The 26,141-nt window shown below is 35.7% G+C and overlaps 1 protein-coding gene and 1 long non-coding RNA gene across 4 annotated transcripts in view; one reads left to right on the forward strand and one right to left on the reverse strand.

Moving 5' to 3' along the window:
• LOC117085410 overlaps positions 1-22,363 on the forward strand; it is a 67,068-nt gene extending 44,705 nt beyond the window's left edge. For both annotated transcript variants that reach the window (XR_004437946.1, XR_004437945.1), the window contains one exon: positions 20,961-22,363. This is a non-coding gene — a long non-coding RNA (uncharacterized LOC117085410). The remainder of the gene's footprint in view (positions 1-20,960) is intronic.
• On the reverse strand, positions 896-26,141 carry FGF5 (fibroblast growth factor 5). Of its 2 annotated transcripts, XM_033214296.1 has the most exons (3): positions 25,516-26,141; positions 17,826-17,929; positions 896-6,065 (listed from the first exon to the last, which is right to left on the reverse strand). In XM_033214296.1, the coding sequence occupies exons 1-3, from the start codon at positions 25,868-25,870 to the stop codon at positions 5,718-5,720; spliced, it is 807 nt and encodes a 268-aa protein (XP_033070187.1). In that variant the 5' UTR covers positions 25,871-26,141; the 3' UTR covers positions 896-5,717. The 2 variants fall into 2 exon arrangements, with proteins under 2 accessions (XP_033070187.1, XP_033070188.1); XM_033214297.1 differs by lacking the exon at positions 17,826-17,929 and having other exon boundaries at positions 5,844-6,065.

Raw genomic sequence — 26,141 nt, forward strand, 5'->3', positions numbered from 1 at the left:
AGACATTCTGTATTAAGGTGAATGTAGGAAAACTTGCTAACTTTAAAAAGTGTAAATATATAACCAGTGTCAGAATATAGAAACGAGTTATAGAATGCACACATCCTACAATGACAGCCCTATCATAAAATGGAGTACTGTTGGGGAAGCTCAGCCATAATTGCACTCCAGAGAGTAAAAGACATTGTGTTGCCTCCTCAGCAGAAATTCACCTCCCTGTTTGAAAATCTGATAAATTGTCCAGTTTCCCGCAGAGGGAACGACAGAGAATTTAATGAGAAACACATTGGAGCTGGACCTGTCACTGTGTGATTATGCATTCACTAATCTCTCTGTAGGGTACAGAAAAATATCAGTCTTCTCTGAGAGAGTTTATCTAGGGAAAGGGACAAACACATCTAGAAATAAATTACCAAAAAGAGATGCCTTTATTCTCCCACTGATACCTACTGGCATCCTACCAGACTGCTTGTTTGGCCTACAAATAGCAAAAGCATTGGGATTTGCATAGTAACCTATTTTTATGATTGCCAGTGAAATTGAAGTGTCATATGATGACATGTATTGATAATTAAATGCAGCTGCAAGTGCCTGATATTTTTAGTTTGGTCTAAAAATGTATGTTTGAGAACTTCAAGTACAGTAGGAGTGGCAGCGGATGTTCTTACTCTTATTGTAGGATATATTTCATATTTAACATGAAATTATCTTACCTGTCATCATCATTTTTGTCCGATAAAACTTATTCAGCACCTGTATACATCCTAAAAACATTTCTGAGCAACTAACATATGCCAGGAACCTATAATTATAATTATACACTAAGTTTGGTGAATAACTAGAATATCCAATAGCCTCTACAAAGTGTTTAAGCCAGAGGAACACATCATTCAAATTTGCTTTTTGCTAAGAGCATTTATTAAGTTAATTTTATTAGCCTGATTTTAGGGTGGGAAATGTGCAATGAGGACAGATATATTTTCTCCAGAAGTTCAAAATATGATAGTACGTTGATGTAAATATCCACAAAGAACTACTAAACAAGCACTGAGCAAGTCCAAGAATGTCTTACTAGCTGAGTGCCTTGTGCAAGGAGGGATCTCAGAAATTACTTCCTGAATTTTTGGGAAAGTAAGGGAATGGTGACAGAAAATTGTGTCCTGAGCTATCCTTATTTGGAGGTGTGATGTCAAGAAGAAATTACTCTCATTTCTTCAAGAATTTCTAGAAGGCTTCGTGGTGAATGGGGAACTTTAATCACAAAAAAAGTGTTTTTAAAATTGCATGTTTAATTAAGTAGAGCTATTTATTATCAACAATGATACCACTCTGACCATTCTCCCTCCAGGTTAACTCAAATTTTTTACATCCTTCATAAAATGCTAAGCCCAAAATCGATCCCAGCTTTGTAAATGTCTTGATCAAATCTCACACACTTACTCAGTGGCTTTTTTTTTAAACTAAGAAAAGATGTTTTTAAAAGATCTATATTTATAATTTCATTGACAGCTTTTTTCCTCATGTGGTTGTCCAGTTTCATCTGGACATAAATTTAAATTTGGTTTAATTACAGGAGGTAACATGTCCCTTTTTATGACCTCATAGAACTTTCAACATCATAAGACTCCTACAATCACTGGTAATAAAGCTAGAAATCATGTTAGAGATCAAATGGTGAAGGACAAAACAGGTGCTAGAGAGTGACTTGTGATTCCTGTCTGAATAAAGACAAAAACAATTTAATAAACTAAAACATAAATGAGAGTTCTTGGTTTATAATCTAATGTTATTTTTATTGCGTAAAATTGCTGAAATACTGATTGATGATGTGTAGCCCAGTTGACTGATTCAATGTCATAAAAATTCTTAGATGTAAAGATGCCTCACCTGACTCCACTCAGGTTAGGTTGGCATCTTGTTCCCTTCTCTCCTCTGAGACTTTCAAATAGGGCAGAGTAAGATGGAGGAGGTAACTCTTTGTCTCTGCTAATACCTAATCATATAATCTTATTTCAAAAATTGGCCAGTACATTTGGATTGACTACAAAAAAAAAAAAAAAGGCCTTGTCCATTTATCCAGAGGTTTCCTCCAAAATATTTAAAAATTTTGTCACCTTAAAATGGATTTTAAATTATCAGAATTTAGAGGTAGCAATGAAATAAATCTTAAAAGAGGTGTAGAACTCCTTTAAGAAGTTATTGTTTTCTTTCCATTGCAGCAATGGAATCATATATATTTTTAATGAGCCCAGAAACAATTCTCTGCAACTGTAAAAATGATGCCAGAATGCAAGTTTTTGGTTAGTGCCATAGTTTCATTTTGTTATTGAAAATGGAATAAGTCATGATTTATTCCCTCCCTTCTTTGGAAGAGTAAAAAATGTCAATGGTAAGAAAATCAGTACATTTTCTATTTCAAGATCGATTTCACAAGAAATTTACCTACCAGATTTATGTTTTATTTTTAGCTACAAGAAATAAAAGCTTTAAAAGAACAAATAAAAGTCTCAGTTTTATATATGTAATTTTTTAAATATATGTACAAACTTGGAAATAACTTCTGTCAGTATCTCTTATTGTTGTCACATGATTTTGAACTTCTGGACCAGTGTAATTCAGCCGAAAGAATCAAGAAAATTAATATACACCTATACTCTCAAATTAGTCTCTTTAGAAGGAAGTGAAGAGAGACTCTGTGACAGAAAAATCACAGTGTTACTACATCTTATTGAAAACCTCTATTTATCTCTATAGATGTTCCATATAAAGAAATCTTAAATAAGTAAACATAATATAATTGATAAAACTGACATGTTAGTCTGGAGATGTTTGTCACCTATAGGCAAAATAGACTCCTAAATAATAATACAAAATTTATTGTTGTGTTTAGATGAACATAACCATAATCCAATAATTTTGATATTTGGTGGTTCTGGTTACTTAAAATAATAAAAAGCTATGTAAGTAAGAACCCTCTTAGAAAGTTGTAAGCATTAGTATGGACTTATATTTATACACGTTTTCTGTACATAGGTTCATTTAATTAATTGATGTAGGTAACTTTATGCTTCACTAAACATTCATTAAGCATCATTGTACCTGTAATCCCAGCAATTTGGGGAGGCTGAGGCAGGTGGATTATGAGGTCAGGACTATCAAGAGGCCAGGATTGAGACCATCCTGGTCAACATGGTGAAACCTCGTCTCTATTAAAAATACAAAAATGAACTGGCGTGATGGCACGCACCTGTAATCCCAGCTACCTGGGAGGCTGAGACAGGAGAATCGCTTGAACCAGGGAGTCGGAGGTTGCAGTGAGCCGAGATCACACCACTGCACTCCAGCCTGGTGACAGAGCAAGACTGTCTCAAAAAAAAAAAAAAAAAAAAATCATTGTGTATGGCCGGTGAAGAGAAGTGTAATTGTGTAATTTAATATTTTCTTTTTAATTTTAGCATAGCTTTAAATTTTGAAATTAATGATTCCTGACTTGCATAATATATATTTGGTAGTTATCCTACTTTCATGTTCATATGCTAATCATATCAAACCAGGAGTATAAGATAAACCATTACATTTGAGTTTAATGTAGCCTACAAGCAATATTTAGCCTATACAACTTATTCATTAACGTGGCCTGTTGTTGACCATCATTATTATCTTTCCGTTCACTAATTAGGAACGTATGTTTACTAGTTTCTGTTTGGCAACTAAAATTTTTCATGTGCCCTAAGAACTTGGTATACAGCGCACAATACTTAACAATAGATTAGAATAAACTAGAGTAATATTTTTAGCTTTATACTGTGTAAACACGGTGATATGCCGTTTGAATGAGAGTTGGGCATATCTTTGTTTAAAAAATTTCATTGTTCCATTTAACCCAGAAATACTTTAAAGTATAAATTAGTTCAATTATTTGTAGCATTTCATTTTATGCTATTTAAAAACTATGCATTAAGCGGAAAGAATGTTTAATCAGATAATTGGCTTTATAATAAAACACTATACTAATGTATACGTATAATGTTTTAGTTGATGGATGGGTTTTTAGGTATATTATTTGTTATATATATGTGTGTACTGTTTTCCCATCAAATTAAAGCAATCTGCTTATATGGTAGCTAGCTCAGTTTTGATAAGTTTCCATTTTGTATTTGTGCACCAAAATAAATCAGAGTTTGCTTTAAGGAAAAAATAGTTTATAAGTATACTTTAAACATGTTTAAATACAAACCATGAAATTTCTATGAACCTTCTGTTACTACAAAAGTTGTACTTTTAACCATTAGCTATATCTTTTTTGCCACATTTCTGAATGTAATGTAAACACTTGTATTTTGCAGAACTTTATTAAAATGATTATCTGATAATAAATTTCGTAAATTTTCTTAAGTTAAATTTTCTGTGATTTATGTCCAGCAGTCAGTATTTAAGTTGAAATTAAATGCCACTTTCAACACATTGAATTCCCAGATTAATTTACCTCTATCAAAAGGCCAGTTTTTTAAATAAACATCAGAAGTTTCCTTATAAAAGTGCACATCTATTCACTGGAATGGTTACCTTTAGGAAGGGAAGTTCAAAGAGTGTTTGCCTGAGTAATAAGAATATTTCTGACAACGGGACTTGGCATGGATAACTGTTAAACCATTCATCTCCTTCAGTTCTCTGTCATTTCTAAGTGTTTGCTCCCTGTGGATCTATACAGTGGGATAGCAGAGAATCATAGAAGTATTTTTAAGCATTCCAATTTCATAGTGTGTGCTTCACGGACAGAATAAAATGTATTCCTCCAGCTGTTCAAGAATGAGGGCAAGGGGGAGATAAAAAGAGAAATGAAGACAGACTTAGATCTCAATCAATGTTGCAAACTTAGTGTACGTTTACCTCTAAATCCTTTTCTTTACCTCCCACATTTAATTCTATTAAAAAGTCCTTATATTTTCTCCTTGCTTATAACCCATCATATCCCAGCCACCAAAGGTGTAGGATACCACATAAAGTCATGAATTTACATACACATACGCACAAATCCAAGCTGAGCCTTTGGTGCTGTGAAAGAGAATTTAAACATTTTAAAATGTAAAACTAAACATATTATCTGAGGTATGGCTAGAAATAAAAACAATAAAAAAGTGCAGTGAATAGGAAAAATTTAAAAGATTTCCACATTACAAATGAGATATAAACACATTTATAATTCATAAACAGCATAAAATGATTGCTTATGTCATATTAATTAAAATAATAAAAGTAAGAAAATATGCTCAATGCAGAGGTACTTTTAAGAAAACAAACAAAAAAACAAAAGTTAACAAAATATTTTATCTGCATCAAAATATTCTTTGGAAACCAAAAATAAAAATGTATCATGTATGTTCTTTCAGGTTGATCTGTAAAAGTCAGAAAAATACATAGTCCATGTTATTTAACTTTCTGAAAATACAAAGTTCTAAATCTCCCTCAAGCATAAAGCAAAAGGCTTTATGTCTTGCTGACCTGAAGCAGTGTGCTCCCTGTATTAGTACAAAGAATTCCAGTTTCCTTCCTATCAAAAAACATTTTGTTTCAGTCACACTGAAACAAATGACGTGACTTCAATACAGGGTAAGTATAGCTGAAGTTGTGTCCAGAAATTTTTCTTCAGAACTCTGAAGACACCTATAGAAACTCCTGAGGGGAAAGAATGGTTTCTCACAAGGCCAAGAGGAATATTATCCAAAGCGAAACTTGAGTCTGTATTTCACTGTGTTGGTATTTTTCCGAGGTGCAGAAAGGGGAACCTTTGGCTTGATAGGGCTAGGTGGCTTTTTCTTTTCAGGAACAGTAACCGTGAAAGAAAGTTCTGGCTGCTCTGACTGCTTGAATCTTGGGAGAAAATGGGTAGAGATGTGCTGGGGTTTAACTCGGGGGCTGCACCCTCGTTTGGCTTTTCCTCTTTTATTCAGGGCCACATACCACTCCCGCCCTGTTTTTTCAGTTCTATGTATTGCTGAGGCATAGGTATTATAGCTGTTTTCTTGAAAACGCTCCCTGAACTTGCAGTCATCTGTGAACTTGGCCTAGGGAGAAGAAAAAAAGAGGAAATGTAAGTTGTGACAATCTTTTCAGCATGTAATAAAGTATAAGTTCTTGTAGGAAAAAATAATAATAATTTTGTTGATCTCTGTTCTTCCTACTCCATTCCTTTTTATAAAGACATGTTTGCTTATTTTAAAGTTGCTTTAAAATTACTATTTTTCTTTTTATGTTTCTACTTCACTTATCTTTGTAATACATTTCTATTCACTACCTACTTGGTGACATAGTATCGATGAATATAAAAGTAACCGGAACTCTTGGTACATTTAAACCTTGTTACTATTGTTTAAATACTTTGAAATGTATAGTTACAAATCTTTTAACATACTATTTTTCCTCTTAACTCACCAAGAAAATAAATAGAACTATATTACTAAGAAACAATTCCCTGGTAAAATATAAATTCCTGTTCATAGAAATGGGGTCAAAATTATTCCTTCGAAACAAGCATGCATTTTTTCAATGTTATCAGTGTGATTGAGGCTGCTGAGAGAGAAATAGCATATGGCCCCCATTAATATTGCAGGTGTTAGAGTTCTTTAGGAAAAAAAAAAATGTCTCTTTACTCAGGCATTACAGGGAAGTATATTTGACTCCAAGAAGAAAAAAGTCACTGGAATTACTATGCTTTGGCCAGATCTTACACACACACAGAATATCTGCCCTTGAAATACTTACAGAATAGTGGAAAAACAGACAAGTAGACATCCGTCATGGTGCAGCTTGATAAATGGAATTATGACAGTGGTATGCAGAGGGTACAATGACAGCATAGAGGAAGGGCATCTAAGAGGGTTGAGGTGGCCAAGAAGAAGGCAGAAAAGTCTTCCTATAAAAGGTGACATTTGAGCTGAGTCTTCAAGTATAACTAGGCATGTACTCTAACTAGCATTAGAGAGGCAGACAAAATAAGAAAGGATTTTCAGGGAGAGGGAACAGGGTGTTTAAAGGTCAACATGACACTTTCAAATACCTGTGAGTAGTTCAGCGTGACCTCTACCTAGGATGCACCTGGGAAATAAGGAGATGAACCTGACAATGTAGGTCAGCACCAGCTCTGAAAGGACTTAGTTTGTCATGTTGTGAAATTTGTAGGAATATGTGGGAGAATGGGGGAAGAGTGTGAACTTGGAATCAGACATACAATCAAAAGCCAGTGATGCCAATTAAGCTCTTAGCCTTAGCCTCCTTATCCATAACACTTACAACAACAGGGCTTTTATGAGAATCCAAAGGAGGATTCTGTAACTTTCATCAAACTTGAAAGTGTCCATAACGCCCAAAGAATTAAGAATTCCTGTACTAGTTCAGACTACCAGGTTTCATAATTTCAAGGAGTACTATTTACACAGAATTCCTGTGCTTGAGAATACCAAATATTTTGTCTACTATGTATAAAAACACTAAAAGCTACATACTTCTATATCAAATCAAGAAGTTTCATATGAGAATAAAATGGCCTTTTTTCCTTGTTTTTTCTAATAATGCCAAACTTTTCTTTGGAATACTGATCATAACACTGAAATCTAAAAATCTGAATATTGCAAGGCAATCTACATAGATCCACTGTTGAAATCCACATGGAATTTGTGAGTACTGCAAGATACTGACAGTATTAGAAGCCAACCAATATCAGAGCATTTACAAGAGCACATTAACTTTATGTACGACAGTTTACTGGAGTTACTTATATTTCAGTGTAGTTCAATCAACAAAGTTCTATTTGGGGGTTATGAAGCCATATATATAGATATTTCACAAGTTTACTGGCAAATCTTTGGATATGATCTCAAGCAGACTGAAGGCAGGTGTTTTTTGTTTTGTTTTGTTTTTTGTTGTTATTGTTGTTCTTTGAGACAGGTTCTTGCTCTATTGGCCAGGCAGGAGTGCAGTGGCATGAACTCGGCTCACTGCAACCTCCATCTCCCAGGCTCATGCAATTCTCCTGCCTCAGCCTCCCGAGCAGCTGGGATTACTGGTGTGTGCCACCATGCCCAGCTAATTTTTGTATTTTTAGTAGAGGTGGGGGTTTCACCATATTGGCCAGACTGGTCTTGAACTCCTGACTCCAGGTAATCTGCCCACCTCCCAAAGTCCTGGGATTACAGGTGTGAGCCACCACACCCAGCCGAAAGCAGGTATTTTAAAGAATCACCACCTATGTATGGCATCCCTCTCACCCTGTCTTATGATACACCTTGCCAGCCTACATTTAGGCCAGGACTGCAATGCTGACACCACTTTCAAAGATCACACATTGACTATTCCTATTTTTTTATTAGACAGACTTGCTTACAAATTCATTGTAGATTTATCTACAGCTGCTTAGCTCTTAAAATGGCTTTCCCATTTAATTAGATAATCCCAATATTTTATTTCAAAATAAAAGCTATAGACATCTAGAATGTTTCTGGCTCTATAAACGGATAATAAGAAGTTTAGAAAGGTGTGAAACATTTCATTAAAAAGAGTATCTGGTATATGTACCTTGTCTCAGGTTTTTTTTTTTCTTAAAATGCAGTTGAATGACAGTTTTGAAAATGTGTAATACATTATGCCTTGACCTGACTTCTACCTCTGTTTCACAAAAATAGCGGTGATTGTTTTACTCAATATTGACAGAGTTAGGTTGTTAACATATACCTCATTATTTAATATTTTCCCCCAACAGTGCCCAAGAAAATAAAGAAAGAACACGTCCATTTTTAATTGATGTAGATGACAGGCACACATACGCATGCACAGGTGCATGTGCAGACACACACCACAGCATTTCTTTATTTAAAAAACAGAAATCTCATTTCCATTTTAGGGTCTTTCATATGAGTGAAACCCACCTGCCCCACCCGCTATAATTGTTTCATCTAAAATCTTTCTGTTTTCCTCCTCTTTTCCTCCAGATGCATATTCTAAAGTTCTTTCTTAAGAGGAGCCCCTTTAAGGAGATGGCTATTCGGACTTCAGATTTTTCGGAGGTCACCTAACTTACACAGGGTAAAAATGTGCAGAGTCCTAAGGACCCACACACTCCACACAGCCCCTCAGCTGTTCAAATCCTACATTCTACATTAATACAGGAGTAAACGCAGTTAGACTGTTTTGACTTTCTTAATTGACTTTTAATTTAATGTTTTGTCTGCAAAATTCTTCCAGCTGTGATGGAACACAGACTCATTTGAAGCAAACATTTCAGTGAATTTATTCATCTTGAAGGATCAACTGTTCCTGTTAGTCTTCCCGGTCTGGCTCAGACAAGATGGTGACCCTAAGCAGTACATCTCTGTACATAGTGTTGTGCATAGACCATCTTTATAGCAAAGAGTCATAGGTCTTGGCTAGAGGTACTAAAATACATACATTTACCATTAGAAAATTTTGGACAATAAATTTTCCAGGCTGATTTTTATTTTTTAAATCTTTTTTTAAAATTATAAGAAGTTCTCTAATAAAATATACACTTTTAAAATAATAGAACTCTATTATTTTTCTAGAAAAAAACCCTGAAACTAACAAACAGACTTTTTCTATAGTTAAGAGTATGATGTAGAGGGGTGAATCAAATTTCAGATAAGTTGCTGAAATCAAGACTCCTTCATTTAATTGCCTTACCACTATCAGCCACTACAGTGAAAGCAATTGTTTAAATATTTGTTTAAAAAATGTTTCAGGCCGGGCGCGGTGGCTCAAGCCTGTAATCCCAGCGCTTTGGGAGGCCGAGACGGGCGGATCACGAGGTCAGGAGATCGAGACCATCCTGGCTAACACGGTGAAACCCCGTCTCTACTAAAAAATACAAAAAACTAGCCGGGCGAGGTGGCGGGCGCCTATAATCCCAGCTACTCGGGAGGCTGAGGCAGGAGAATGGTGTAAATCCGGGAGGCGGAGCTTGCAGTGAGCTGAGATCCGGCCACTGCACTCCAGCTCGGACGACAGAGCGAGACTCCGCCTCAAAAAAAAAAAAAAAAAAAAAATGTTTCATATTCATTTTTCATTAATTTATTCCACAATATCACACGCTAGGCACTGTGCTAGGAACCACTTTAACAGTGGAAAACAATATTGACATAGTCCTGCCCATGTTTTTGTTGACTTAAATTACATTAAAATCTCTTTAATTTCTCCTTGATCTGGCAAGAATAAAAACAGGTTACATTCCATAAACCATAATCGCAAAATTAAAATGAAATGTTTAAAATCATCATTTTTTGTAGTTTAGTATATACTCCTAATTGACAAAAAAAAAAAAAAGCTTTAAACAAATTGAACTATTTTTTCTTGAATATCTAAATTATTACAAGGAGAGGAAACACTCTGCTATTAAGAGAATTAAGAACTTTTTGCTGGGCATGGTGGCTCACACCTGTAATCCCAACACTTTGGGAGGCTGAGGCGGGCTGATCATTTGAGGTCAGGAGTTCGAGACTAGCCTGACCAACATGGTAAAACCCTGTCTGTGCTAAACATACAAAGTCAACCAGGTGGGGTGGTGGGCACCTGTAGTCCCAGCTACTGGGGAGGCTGAGGCAGGAAAATCGCTTGAACCTGGGAGGCGGAGGTTGCAGTGAGCTGGTATCCTACCATTGCGCTCCAACCTGGGCAATAAGAGCAAAACTCCATCTCCAAAAAAAAAAAAAAAGAACATTTTCACTAGAAGTAAACTGTCGTGGCTCTACTCATCCCTTCTCACAGTGAAGGATCCGTTTTAAAGAACAGATATTTTTTAAAAGGTCAAATTGAATTCAAAGAAAGCACAACTCCAATTAACTACAATATTCCAGAAATGACTAATTCTGCCAAACCGAAATTAAACAGGTCAATTAAACCAAATAAATTATTTCCCAAATGATATTGTTTTTAAAAAGGCTCTCTAAAATCTCTTCTTGTAGTTTTGTTTCTTAGTAAATATCACGATCTATGATGATTGAGTACCTTGTATAGTATAAATTAAAGCTGTGCAATTACCAATTCTCGTGTGCAACTATAGAAGTAAATATGTAGTATATGAGATATGGAAATAGGAGTGAATTTGAACCGACACCAGTATAAACCTTGGAATTTGTGTGTATTTAATCAATTTTAATTATTTATTTCAGCTTGTTTTCTTTGATTTGCCTCTTTCTCCTGAAAAACCTTATAAAGTTAAGGGGAAAAAAAGCCAAATCTAAATAATTAAAATGCTGTTATACACTAATATTATTAAATAACAAAAAGGTTATCATAGACTAATAAAAACAACTATAGACCAAATTTTGCTACAAACTAAGTTTCCTTGCCACGTTCATCACTTCTAGTTCCCCTACCTCCTTTTAGAGCTGCTTAATTCTCATCCCTTCCCTCCACCAATGGAGCTGCCTGGGACAGGTGCCCTAAACTCAGCTCATGTATTATACTTGTGCCCTGGTACAGGGAAGCACGCACCCAGAGGGCTACTTCTTACTCTTTACTTTACAAGCTGTGTAATGGCCAGTTGTAGCCCTGCCATGCTATCTGCCAGGCACAGCCATATCTCCTGCTTGGTACCGAACATTCATTCCTTCTATATCTCAGTTCATCATACTGAGCAACAAACAAAATATGCAAGTTGGTTTTAATATTACCCAAGCTGAGATAATGTAGTAAAGAACATCAACTATAGGATCTCTTTTCTTCACTTATATAATTTCCCTTAAAATTACTGAGAGAGCAGGCTCAAATACAGCTCCCCAAGCCCTATTTCCAGAGGCTGTGTTTTTGTAAGTCTGAGCTGAGACCCTGGGCTTGATGTATCATTAACCAGCATCCTATGTGATTTTGACACCTATGAAGTAAGGACCACACCAGGCAAAACATGGAATAGCATGACTTTCTTTCTGAGGACCTTAATAACTCCACAAAGCTGGACTATTGGAGACTACTGTGTGTCAGGTGGTTACATATATAATTTAACTCACAGTAATTCCATGGCTGCTATTAGGATAGTATTATCTGATTTTTTCAGCCAGCGAAGTAAAGAATATGATCCATCTATCACCCTGCATTTATCAAGTGCCAGAATAGACCTGTGATTTAAATTGCGTCTTCTGATTCCTAGACTAAGGGTCTCCCCATAACACTATACAAACCAAAGCTATTTCCTAGGCTTTTCTTATGCAGTCTTACTTGCTCTGAAGTTGCTTCCTGTTAAAATATTGATGAATGACAAGTGTCACTCTTCAAATCATCAAAGAAATATACTACTATCTCTCACTTTCTGCTAAAATGAATTTCTGAATCTACAAGGCAATTCATCACACCCAGATTTCCTCCGTAAAACAGGTCTTCTAATGACTTCCACAGTGCAAAATTGAGAGGAAACTGGCATTTACTGCAAAGGCAGAGTTTGAACCCATTTTTGTGCCTCAGTAGCTAGACATTCAATTTTACTGTATATTGAAAGTCCTTAGAGGGCAAAAAAAGAAAAAATTTCTTTTCAAACGCCTTGATCAAGCTCATGCATGGTCTTGACTGGCAGAGTGGAGTGCTTGGTAAGTTATTTTTTAATGAGGATAAGTATTACTCAAGCCTCCATTTCCCCTTTCAGTAAATATGCTCAGCTTTAGGGGCTGCCGACTCCTCTTCACTCTGCCTGCAGTGCAGGAAGTCCAGTCTGGAGTCTCATCCCAGGCAAGCCAGCTGGCACACTCTGAAACCAGGAAAGGAGGATGTTCTAGTCCTTGCTTAGGACTGATCAAGCACACATTCCATGCCTGTTTCGTAAACTCTACAATTAGCTTTCCTTTCAAACATGATCCCTTAAAACCCTGAGAAACAAAAATAATTCCACCACATACTTCTCTCTGGATCTTTAAAATAAGCTAACATGTTTTTCCCCAATAAGCAATGAGCTTTCTGCATACTTTATGAAGTATGCTGAAGTATACTGAAGAATACATGATAATCACCTTTTCCAAGATTTATGTTTTTAGGGAAAAATAAAGATGGACAACAGAGCTACAAAAAAAATCACAAGATTATGACCATAGGAAATCCATGCCTTTTTAAGAGGTTGAGCTTGGAAATTTTGCTTTGAAATTAGGTTTCTGGGAGAAAGGAAAACCTAGTAGATAAGGGACACCTATAAGCACACAAAGTTTGGATGTGAGGAAGAAAAGATCAGTGATAAATAGGAGTTGGGACTGGTCTGAATAATTTAAGGGTCACAGCTGCCTGACCCCAAAATCAGAAAGAAAGAGATTAAGGATTGTCAAACAGCTGCCTGAGAGCAAATTCAGGAAAATCTGTTTAAACATTAAGTGTGGAACACTTTTCAGGCAGTACTCTAACTGTTTTATACGCATTATCTTGTTTAAAACACTTAACTATCCCAATAGATTGTGACTCCAATTTTCCTTCTTTTGTAGTTGATAAACCAAGGAGTAGAAAGGTGAAGTAAAATGACATGGTTAGGAAGTGGTAGAGTAGGATTCAGCCTGGGGCAATCTAACTGTGTCTCTACCATCACACTCAAGGCCTTTGACTCCTAGTCTGGACCCACCTCAGATAAGTCCAGAAAGGCTCTCTGTGGGACTTTCAGTAAGGATGCCAACCTGAGGAGGGAGCAGGGACAGACAGACGGTTAAGGCAGAAAGAGTGCTCAGTCTCAGAAGGTACCTTAGCATGGGAATGTGTTGAGAAAGAGGGTACAGGCCACAGCTGTGGCTTGGAGTAGCCCTCATGGATCTTTGGAAAGCAATTATCTCCTCCTGCTCTTGATGATTTTTGATACATTTAGACGAAGAGAAGACCATACATCCTCATCCTTGTGAAGAATGTTGAAAAACCTGCATGATAGGAATTTAGTTGCACTGCCTATTTAGAGTATGCCAATAAAAGTTTGAAGGAGAGCTGCCTGTAGATCAGGGGCTTGAATGAGTCCAGGGAGCCACACATACTTTTTTTAAATTTTTTTAATTTTTTTATTATACTTTAAGTTCTAGAGTACATGTGCACAATGTACAGGTTTGTTACATCTAAATGTGCCGGGCTCCAGGGGCTTGAATGAGTCCAGGGAGCCCCACACATTTAGATCACTGAAGCTCAAATAAAACTTATCTGATGGGATTAACAAATTTAGCACAAAAATGGAATCAGCATCAGTGCTGCCTGAATCTGCTCTGGGCTACCCTTTCAGTGTGTCATATTTGTGTCTATGAACAGTAAAATATTTACTAAATGAAGATTTCTGTGAGCAAAACAAGTCTCTTTTCTGTTTCGAAAGTTTATCTTGGGAGGCAGGGGTTCCTTATGCAACTGTCATTGACAATGAATAACCAACATTTGTAAAATTCTGTGGCGACACATCCCCTCTTCTCTAGATTCTAAAGTGAAGTACCGGAGACACAGGAGATGGGGGAAATGCCAGTTCAAAAAAGAGATATGAATCAAAGAGAAAAAATGTACCTAGAATGAGGAAATTTGCAACTTTAACTATAAATCTCAAATTGCCTGTTTATTTGCCTATTAAATAGAGTGCTATAAATATTCTAATGATGTGCCACAGTATTCGTTTTTATATGTAATACAAAGATATTTTCATGCACATATTAATTTCTATACACTAGGAGGTGAAAACAATGTAATTGGTTCCAAACAAAACTTAGTATCTTCTTTGAAGCTAACTTTTATTTACCAAGCACTATAGCATTTAAAGAGAAAGAGAAAATTCTAGGAGGATATAGTTCTGGTTCAATCACTTGTTAACTGTGTAACCTTGGGAAAATAATTTAACATCTATGAGACTCTTTATCACCTCATTATCTAATGAGATAATGTGAGCAAAAGAGCTTTTAAAGAACTATGGAAGTACATTATCTCTGCCTAGTAGCTAATTTTTAGTACTCTAATTATTATTACAATAACTGAGTTGAATATCTACAAGTATCAATGAATATTTCTCAGTACAATGGGGGATTACTTTTCCCAGAATTCTATTAATATTTTATATTTTTAGTTTACATTTGCTTTGTAGATAGAACCCTAAAAGTACTCTTTAAATGCCTCTGAAAAATTTTTAAATTAAAGCAACTCACAAATTACAAGTTTAATCCTAAAAGTCTATGAGTTTTTAACCTTTTTGGGGATGATGTAAAGCTGTAAAAATCAAAACTATTAACTAAATCAAATAGTCATATTTAGAGTTACAAGAACAATTTCCCAACATGTTTAACTAGAATGTGAAAACAGGAAAGAAACCAAGTGGGCATAAAACTGGTAATTGCTAGCATTAATACTATTTCTAAATTCAACGTCTTTAAAAAATAAATCACTTTATAATTTAATTAGGTTTTCACCTAAAGGAAAAGTGCTAATAAAAGCTCAGATAAGAGAAAGTGGGCTTAGATAATTGGTTTAAAAAGAATCCACATAATCATAGGGCTTAATATTTTTATCTACAATTTAGCTCAAAGTCATCAGAATGACTTTTATATCAAAGAGCTTCAGAGAGTGACAAGAGCAAGACTTGCTTTGTACTGTTTAAAAGTCATTATTCTATGAAATAACTTTAGCCTGCCAAGATGAGAAAGAATAACAGATGCTGTTTTTGCATTATCTGCATTATTTCAACCAGCCATCCTCAGACATTTGGGTCAAATTTCCAGAAATTTGTTACTTGCATTTGACAGAGGAATCATGTATCTTAACCTCTCAGTTTGACCTTTCTAATTGGCTTCCATTTGTAATATGTTACTTTCTGTGGCAATTATCCTTAAGCTGTTCCAAGTTGAGTCTATTTTTTGCAAGTACTATGGCATAAATCAGAATATATTAAAAGTTAAGATTTTCACTCAAAACAAACCAGTAAGAGAAAGTTTCTTTGCATGCACTGTGTATTATTATGAGGTTAGATTTTGAAGGTGTTTTAATCTTTTATAAACTTAAAGTAAACTGAGAAAAAGTTATTCCGTTCAGATGTGTTTAATCATTGTTTTCTATTCTGTATGTGGATTTTTTTTTTTTTTGCTTTTATCCAGCTCTCGTGAGAACTCATCTGTATGTGAATTTTAAATAATATTTTAAAATAAAATTAAATGCCCTGAGAATGATACATTGGACTATTGGACTTTGGCGACTCAGGGGGAAAGGGGAGGGGGTTGGAGATAAAAGAATACACATTGGGTACAGTGTACACTACTGGGGTGATGGGTGCACCTAAATCTCAGAAATCACCACTAAAGAACTTTTTCATGTAACCAAATACCACCTGCTCCTCAAAATCCTATTGAAATAAAAAATAAAATTAAAAATGTAATACCCTACTTTTTTCACAGTGATGCAGAATGTTGTCCCTTAAATAAATGAAAAAATTTTTAAAATATATTTCCATGAATACTATATTACAGCTTGCTAGAGCATAGTAACCAGCTCAAAAAATGAAATGGTAAATTGTTTAATAGTTCTTGCAATAGGCGATTTAAGAGTTTAACAAAGGATTTCCGTTTATGTTGCTAAACTGATATTTTAGCAATTTATTATATTTAGATTATATTTAGATTGTTACCCTATAATAATAGGCAATACTTATTAAGCACTTATAACACACCAAATAGTATTCTTAGCACATTGCATGTATTATCTCATCGAATCCCCAAGTAACTACAGAAATTGCTCAAATTCTGTCTCTTCCAAAAGATATTAACAAATCACTTTAGATGTTAAGAAAAGTAAAATTATAAAAGTCTTACACATTAAACCAAGTGGTGTTTTCGTTGAAGTTTTTAAAGATCTATAACATAAAATTATATATAGTAAGTTTCAATTGATTGCTATCAGTTGAAACTTTCTATAACTTTGAAAATTGAAAAAGTGATATTCTAATAATTTATTTAATAAAGACTATAAAGAATCAGGATTAAATGACTAACTTTAAAGAATAATTGCTTTCAAAATGTTTTAATGTGAAGAAAATAAGTATGCCAGAGAAAAAGCATAAAGTACCTTTAAGTGCCATGTGTATATACTAACACAAATAAATAGAATCTGTGAGTGGGAAAACTAAGCTGAACATATTTTATTATCTTTAAAATGTTTTAATACTTCCCAGGTAATGGAAACTTTCATAACAAAGCAAATAAATAGTTTGTGAACTGATCACAATATATAAAACTGGTCTGAATAAATTTTTGAGAATGCAAAATTAATTTTCATAGTATTAAGAAGTCATTATTTTTGATGTGACAAAAATACAAGATAAAAATTCTTCAAATTAATTAAATAAAATTTGTCTATGAAAGTCACAGTCTTCTAATTATTGGTTTCTTCCCTCTATACTTGTTAATATGAAAATATTTTACATTACTGAGACCCGATTTTTGGTATTATGAGTAGCTTGTAAAATTAAGTAAGAACCTCATCTACTTAGCACAAACGCAATCACTATAAACTTGTAAGTTTAAAATGTGGTGAAATATATTATTGCCACGTTTCTTCTTATGTGGGCCACTTCTAAGAAATAAGTGGATGGCTACCCCTTTGAGAACGCTATTTTCAAATACACTTAGGCTTAAACTTTTTGTAGACTCTATAATATCTTTTTAAGTAAATTAAATATTTAAATTATTACTTCTAGAAGCACACAAAATTCTCTTGGTTAAATGTAAATATGCTTTTTAAATAATTAAGTTCTTTGGGCAAATTGTCTTACCTACCAACTTGGAAAATTATTCTGTTTTACAAATGTAAAATCTTTATAGCACCTTTAACAAATATAAAGTGGTTCTACTTACACTTGCATGGAGTTTTCCTTTTTTTGACATCGCTAAAAATTTGTTGCTGAAAACTCCTCGTATTCCTACAATCCCCTGAGACACAGCAAATATTTCCAAAACACCTAGGATGACAGAAATCCCAAAATAAAACACAGGCTCTTCTTTATATCATTGTGAAGAATTAAATTTCTACATAGATTCTTTCCATTCTTTATTATTGTGATTTAAAAAGAGAACTTAGTATTTAACATCCTTATTTTTCATGGCATTTACTATGTTAAAAACAAAGAAGGCTAGGATTCAAGTGTTCATTTAAAATAATTTCAAGACTCAAAAATTTGATTCCACTTCATCAGTAATTATTTGGACAAATAAGTCGCTTTTAGTAAACAATGAGCATAAAGTTTTTTCAGGTTTTAAAGAAATTAAAAAGACATTTTAAAAATGTTTTGCAAAATAATTCTCCGTTATTTCTTCATCAAAGGTAATACACTACTTTGAATATTAAAGCACAAATCTGTGCTCAAGACTAGTATAACTATTTGAAAGTCTGGAAAATAATACTTATTTACATTAAATAAATTCCTCTACTCTAATTATCATGGTTATAATGGTAGTTACAAATACACATATACCACACTCAGTCTTTTAGTGACTGCATTTAAAGACTACATGTAAGATACTGAAAGCATTATAAATAACTTAAAATTATTGGTTCAATGAAATGTTTAATGGATTATGCTTTGAGACATCTTGCCTTTTGAATCATTTCCTAGAAAAAAATTAATGAGATAATTTATTACATTATTGTTTATATTTTGTATTTCATAGTTAGCATTATGAAGTCAATGTTCCTCTGTCTCCTACAGTAATTTCAAAGTTCACATCCACTGGATCAAGAGAATTACACCCCAAAGTTCATAGAGTAGTTTAATAAGATAAAACACATAGTCTGCACTTAATTAGAAAGCCTGCTTATTTAACATAAATTATGTATTTTATATGAACATGAAAAGAGCACAATGCTTTTTTATTAGTTGTCTATTTCAAAATTTTTAAAAAGAGATTTTTAGCTCAACAGAGCTAAAAAGGGACCTGTCTTAGAAAGGAAAAAGGGAAGTCAGGTGCAGTACCTCACGCCTGTAATTCCAGCACTTTGGGAGGCTGAGGCTGAAGGATCGCCTGATACCAGGAGTTCAAGACCATCCTGGTCAAAATAGTGACACTGCATCTCTACTTTTAAAAAGGAAAAGAAGGAAGGAAGAAAAGAAGGAAATAAGGAAGAGAGGGGAAGGAAAAAAGCACATCTCAGTATTTCCATCTATAATATTCTGAGCATATATACTAATTAGGATATCTCAATAGGACTCTGCCAAATAGAGAAATTCATCAGATTTTCTTGAAATAGCAAATTCTCCCTGCAGTCTTGGAGGCACATATAAAATTATCTGCTTACCAAAAACAAGAAATAATTTATAAAATTGAGCATTTATATTGTGCAATGTGAGCTAACATCTATAATTCTAGCAAGCATTGCTGTTTATTTATTCAACTTGGTTTCTTAAAAAACTTGATTAGAAAGTTTATGTGAAAAGGGGGATAACTGAACAACTTTTTAAAAAATAAATGTTTTTAACCCAAAGTAAATAAAATACACCTTAGGGAAACTGCAGGTACCAGTTCATTAATAGGTGTTTCTTTAAATTGAAAAACAAAAATCAAAAACTATTGGAAGCTACTTTTGCTGTTAGAAGGAAACTGAAAAAAAAGAAAAAGAAAAAGAAAATCACTAGTGTCGTATAAATCCTTTCCTTCAAAATGTTTTTTAAACGATATTTATAATAGAGTTTATTATAAACATTATTTGAGTGTGCTTCTAAACATTTAGAAGAAGTATCATTTTATCAAATATTAACAAAACACACCAAATGCTTTGTGAAGTTAAATACTCTACACAGATGTAATATGTTATAATAATATTATTACTAAAGCATGACTATAACAGTGATACCAAGTTAAATTTCTATCAGAATTATGGAATTATATTGAGAATAGCATTAATGATTTTAGATATTTGGGAGATGGGGATGTGATTGTGAATATTTATGTAAACATGTACATTCAAAAATGGGAAAGAAAGAAAGTAAGAAATTGTATATGTGTGGAATGATAGATACAAAAGGGACAACACGGAGTTGATAGAGGAGAGATATGGTTATATATTTACTCCAATTTACTCATGGTGCTAAATTGTTAGAGGCTTTTAATTCCATTCTTTGGAAAATTATCTGGTTTTGAACATGCAGATATATTGTATATTAATGAAAAATACATGGTAGAATAAAAGATAAAAGTCTCATAAGTGTATGTGTTTGTATGCTAACTTTTAAGATGTTGAGATAAAAAGGCTTTATAAATATTGTTTTAATAGAAATACTACTGCTTTGCTTAAATAAATAGTTTCTGATAATTAGCTTATTCTCTTTTTAAACAAATATCCATTTAGATGCATTTAACTTGTATTTCAGTACAGTGTACACTCTGTGTGTAAATATTATATACAATTTGCAGGCAATGTATTTTAAATATGGAGAAGATGAAATAATATATGTGAAAGTGTTATTATTGTGTTACATATTGCAGGGTTTCTTCTTAAAAGTTCCAGGATAAAAATGACATAATGCCTGAGAATTAAAGGATTTTACAACTTTAAGAAAATTATCTTTAACTGAAAGCTTAAAAATACACTTTACATGTATCATTCTATTTAATATTATAAAGAATGAAAGAGATATAAGAGATGAGATTAGATGAATGAATTATTTTTCACGTGGGTGACTTTGGTATTGATCTTCTAAATCTTACTATAATTATGACCTAATATTAAGAACACTGTTATGATCATAATTTCCAAAGTAATGTCAGCAGTGATTTCACAATGCCTTATTTTCTGGAGCAGATTCAACGAGTCTCAGAGTTCAGTTTCCTGCCCTCCTCCCCAAAATATCACAGGCCTATTGATTTTACTATGACAAATGTCAGTAACTCATTCAGGAATTCTACGTAATTTTTTAAACTCATGTGCCTTAAATCACAAACATATGAGTTTCAGAAAGCATTTCTCTGACACTGATTTTTTTTTTTTTATTTCAGCAATTTTCTGACCTTTATCATCGGGACTCACATATATTAAATTTGATGGAAACTTACGATTCTCCTTATGGATGCCAAGGCAGTATTTCTAAGGAAAATTGTGGAAGGCCAAGCTTGTCTCATGGATAGTATATAGTCAATGACTGTTTGCTAAATTTGACTGCCTTCTTTTATCCTCTCACTACCTCTCTTTTCTCTCGTCAGGACACCCTATGCATACACAAGTATGGACAGGTGTCTTAGTACTCTCCCGCTGCTGTGGCCTTCTCCTGCTCGAGAACGCATGTGGTGGAGGGGTGGCTCAGTGTAAATAAATTCACATTAAAGTGCTACTGACAGTGTGTTATTTTTCTTAAGGCATTCCCATTTAAGAGGGTCAAAGGAAGAGGAGAATGCTTAACAGAAGGAATTATTCTCTCTTTGTGGAATTTCAGCATTGACACCTAAGCTGAAGAAGGCAAGAATGTCTTGGTGTCTCTCAGCTTATGCACACAGTCAATTCCACTTATGCATTATGATGTAAGTTTACTTCCATAAAAGAAATTTCTAGATTTTTGACTTAGTCCCCTGCAGATTTCTTAACATAATAGGGCTTTATTGATAGTGGTTGATACAATTATACAAATTTTCCTTTTTCTCTCTTTTGTTAATGAATAAAATATAGAAAAGCACAGATATTCAATGTATTCAGAAGCTTTCAACAACCCATCTGAAAATCCCCAGAGAAAAATATTTTAAAACTGAAGTTTCTCTACTTGCATCCACAAAGTAACAGATATGCTGTGCCAAGTTATCAAATCTGAATCTTGAAATATTCAGTTTAGCAGTCTTCACTGATTAAATTAGCAACTGAAATTTTCCACTTGATTTTTCTGCATAGTAGATATAGATTCTGATTTATCTAGGCTTGGGGACTGTCTAATGACTCCACATGACCCCAAAATTGGTAGTGAATTTAGATTTTTTTTTAAAGTAGTAACATTGATGATTCTATTAGCCAAAATATGTGCTTGGAATTTTCATATTTTATGTAAATGCTTTGAGTCTGTATAGCCAAAGCCTTAAACTTTTCTTCCCTAAACTGACAACTACTTAATTGCCTATTCTTCAGTGGCCCAAGGTAAGTCAACAGAAGCACTGTATTGAAATTAAACTTGAAGGCATATAAATTAATGCAAACCCTTTATTCCATGCAATAGTTGGGTCATCTATCTTTTCTTGTTCATATTTCTTCATTTTTCCACAGTATTTCCTCATAATAAGGATTAATATACAATGAGCTTAATTTCATTTTCTGTCTTCAAAACTTGGGATAACTATAGTATAAGAGAGGCTAAGAATATATTAATTGGTCCATGTAAACTAAACAAGTTATATTTAAAAGTCCATGGCCATGGTGTACTTCTCATGGTGAAACCAGAAAACATTTGCAATTTGCAAAAAAAAAAAAAAAAAGCTTACTGTCAAGTAACAGTTGTGAAACACATATGATTATCTGTTCTATGAGACAAATACTGCAGAATATTATTAGGTTTAAAATAACTTGTTAGAATGCAGTTTCATGGCAAAGCTTTGACTTTTCTGAAGTATCAGTTTTGTAACAAAAAGAATGTGTTTTCTGTCATCGCTGACTCACAGACAGTAGAATTAGAGGATGAGAACAAACTGAGGTGTCCTCTATGGCCCTTGATCCAGCCCTCTCAGCCTCTCTTAGGAGATTTAAACACATTTCGTCACATACTCTAAGAAAGGCCATGGCCAACACCTTAGTTTACATGAATGTGAGGAAACATCAAATGCTGCCTTCAAAGAGGTAAATGACCGATTGTAATTAGCTAGCTTCTGTTTCTCTTTTACAGCTAGATAATGGCAGAGATCCATGTTAAATTCCCAAATTACATGCAAATTCTGCATTGATCAATGATAGTAAAAATTTTATGAAGTAGTATTAGACACTTCAACTATCACAAAGCAGAAAATCACTATGATTTGAATATTTGTTATGCTTTCTTCTAGGAAAAAAAAAAAACTCTATGGGAAATAAACACAAAAGTAACCAAAATATCGTGCTTAATGAGATAGGTATCTTATATTGGGTACATGATTTATGGCATGAATGAAAGCAAGTCATGTGAAAGACACAGAAACTAAACTCTGAAAGGTTATTGTAAACAGGAATAAATTAGAAAAAAGTTTAAATTAAGTTTTTTGTTGGCACTGTTTTAGGACACATCCCTGTTCTCTTGTAGATATCTTTCAACATGGATTTTAAAAGAAAATGTACATTTTACATACTGGGTAGTGGTCAATGTCTTGTTTATCTGGGTGCATTCTTTTTGATCTGCTCTTGTTTTCCCCCCTTTGCTTTTCTACAACATCCCCTCTAGCAAGGCCTAAGCTGTAAAACTATCTTTGTCTCATGTCATGTCTTCTTAGAGAAGATGGTTAATATCCTGGGAATGAGCCTTGCTTTCCGAGATCTCTAGCACACCTAAAGCCTCCCCAGAAGCATTATCTGAGCTCCCTGGGCTCCAACCTGCTGCTTGCTGCATGGTAGTTTGGGGTCCTCCCTTGAGCTCACAGAAGTTATCCTCTGTTGGTGCTGATTCCTGGATAAATCACAAGAAGAACAGAAGAGAGAAAGTTTTCTTGTAAGAGAGAAGGAAAGGTTGCCGGAAGTGGGAATAAGCTGTAATGGTTAATGGAGTCAAGAGATGGTTGAGACAAAGTGAGAAAGACAAGTAGAAATAAATAGATGTTCCTGGTTATTCCTCAAATCTCAGAAAATTCCCCTTCACCCCAACAGATCTTGCCCTTTATCCCTCAAATGAGCAGTTATTCGATGAACGAAATAAACTCTAAAATATGAAAATAGGTTCCTCTCGGGAGTGTGAGGGGGGCCCTGGGACTAGGTGGTGCGTGCGCGGAGGGTCCTCTCGTCAGCTGGGCGCTCCAGGCCCCCTCACCACGTGCGCAGCAGGCTGCTGAATCAGAGAGACCAGATAGACTAGACAGGCGCAGGGGGGCGGGCATAGACCTGCTTTTCTCTCAGCATGAACCATCAGGTCTTCCACATTAGGCCCCCTTAACCCACGGGAGGAGGCTAGCCAGCCTACCGCCTTACCCACTTGCGCGCCTCCTACCCCGCTCTGGAGACTGCTGGCTGCCAAATGTTCAGCCCTCTGGTGGCGTCCACGCTCCTCTGGAGCCTGTGTAGTAAGAAGGAGCCCAGTGGCCCGTGGAGTCGTTGGTCTGAGATTGAGCAAGTTAGGAACATCTAGGAGCAACCAGGCTGACACTGAAAGACAGGTGACTGTGCGCGCTGCTGTCTCCTGGCTACATTTCCGCTCTCCCTGGGTACCTAACAGGCCCTGGCTGGGGCTCTGCCTGGTGGACCAACCCGCGCTGGAAGAGCGATCTGGCCCTACTGAACAAAAGCCCCACAGAGATCTCTCCACTCCTACACACAGCCCCAAATCGCCTCTGCCCCCAGCTGCCTAGAGGCAGTGAAGAGAAACCAGAGGAGTGGCTGCGATGGTCTGGAAACATAGATGGGGTGGAAGGGAAGAGGAGATGAGAAAGGAAAAAAGAGCGCATGCTAAAAGAAAAAAACTCAGAAGGAAAATTTAAAACTTTGTTTATCAAAAGTCCTACAAAATTTGCACCCCTACCAAATTTAACCTCTGCGTTTCTTCTAAAATAAAGAACTTTCCCCTAACTGTTCTTGGGAACCAAAGGCTGGCTACTCTCCTAATACGGTGTAGTCATGGTCTCAAGATACTAAACGTAGTTAAATCCAACTCTGGAGTTAGTAATTTCAATGTTCATCACGTCTCCCTCTCTAAACCTGTCCAGTTTTCCAGAGCACAATCTTCTTCCAAGCAGGAATGTCTGTCTGGTGTTCCCTAGTTATCTATCTGTCTGTCTATCTATCTGTCTATCTATCTATCTATCTATCTATCTATCTATCTATTTATGTCGATCTTGTATTTCTATATACCTATGTGTATACATTGTATACATACACATATATTCATATATGCATATACATATACAATATTAATTTGAGGTTTATGGTAGCGGTTGGAAGAGGCAAGTATTTGGGATTTGATTCTTCTTTTTAAAAAATAACTTCAGTTACAGATAGGGAGAAGGGCTGCACTTTGATGCCTAATGAAAAATGCCAGGCTAGTTCATAAGCAGAAGGTAAACAAATTGAACGAGAAGAAATGAGATTTTTTGTTCTCTCTCGTCATGGCTGGAGACTCGTCTTTGAGGCTAGGGCAAACTGGAAACAAGGTACCCGTCTGGGCACCAGCCTCTAGGTAACATACACCTCAGAAATCGCAATTCCTCATGACCAGGAGAGGGGTGCGTGTGCGAACGCCATACAGATGCATCTCCACCCAACCCGCCCAGCTGTTTCTGAGTATCAGGTGGTCCCAGTGGCCTGGGCTCAGGAAGGTGCGCCTGTGGCCCGGGGGAATACCTGCTGTCCCTCCTGATCTTCCGCTGCCCGCCTAGGGCGGGTTTTGTAGGAGAGCGAGTAACTTACTTAACATATTGGCTTCGTGGGAGCCGTTGACTTTGCCATCCGGGTAGATCTGCAGATGGAAACCGATGCCTACTCTGCAGTAGAGGCTGCCGGTCCGGCGCCCCGAGGGGCTCCACTGGAAACTGCTCTGCTCCAAGCCACTTCCTTGGCTGCCCAGAGAAGCTGCGGGGGAGGAGGAGGCAGAAGAGGAAGACATAGCGCTACTGCTGCTCTGTCTGCTGCTAGAGCCTCTAGGGTTCCTATCAGTGGCAGCGGGTCCGAGTTGCCCTTTGGGTACGAGACGCTTCTCCCCGTGAGCCCAGGCGTTGAGGATCAGTTGGCTGAAGAAGAGGAGGAGGAGGAAGGACAAGCTCATTCTTCCAGCCGCGGGGGTCCTAAGTGCATCTTGCAGGGCTGATTCTGGGCTCTGTGGCCCCTCTGCGGCTGCGTGCCTCTGGCGCTGCTCGCCTCGCTGCACCGGGTGGACATAGCCTCTGGGAAGAGAAGGGGAGAGGGGGAGAGAGAGGCCACCGGAGCTCCGCGCTGGCACCGGGATATTTATAACGCCAGTGATCTCACTGCTCCATGCACGCCTGCGAAGCTTCCCCTCACCCGCGGCTTTGTGTACTCACTGGCCGATGCGGGGA

This window comes from Trachypithecus francoisi, unplaced genomic scaffold, assembly GCF_009764315.1.
Source record: "Trachypithecus francoisi isolate TF-2019V2 unplaced genomic scaffold, Tfra_2.0 Lachesis_group1, whole genome shotgun sequence".
NCBI classification, from domain to species: domain Eukaryota; kingdom Metazoa; phylum Chordata; class Mammalia; order Primates; family Cercopithecidae; genus Trachypithecus; species Trachypithecus francoisi.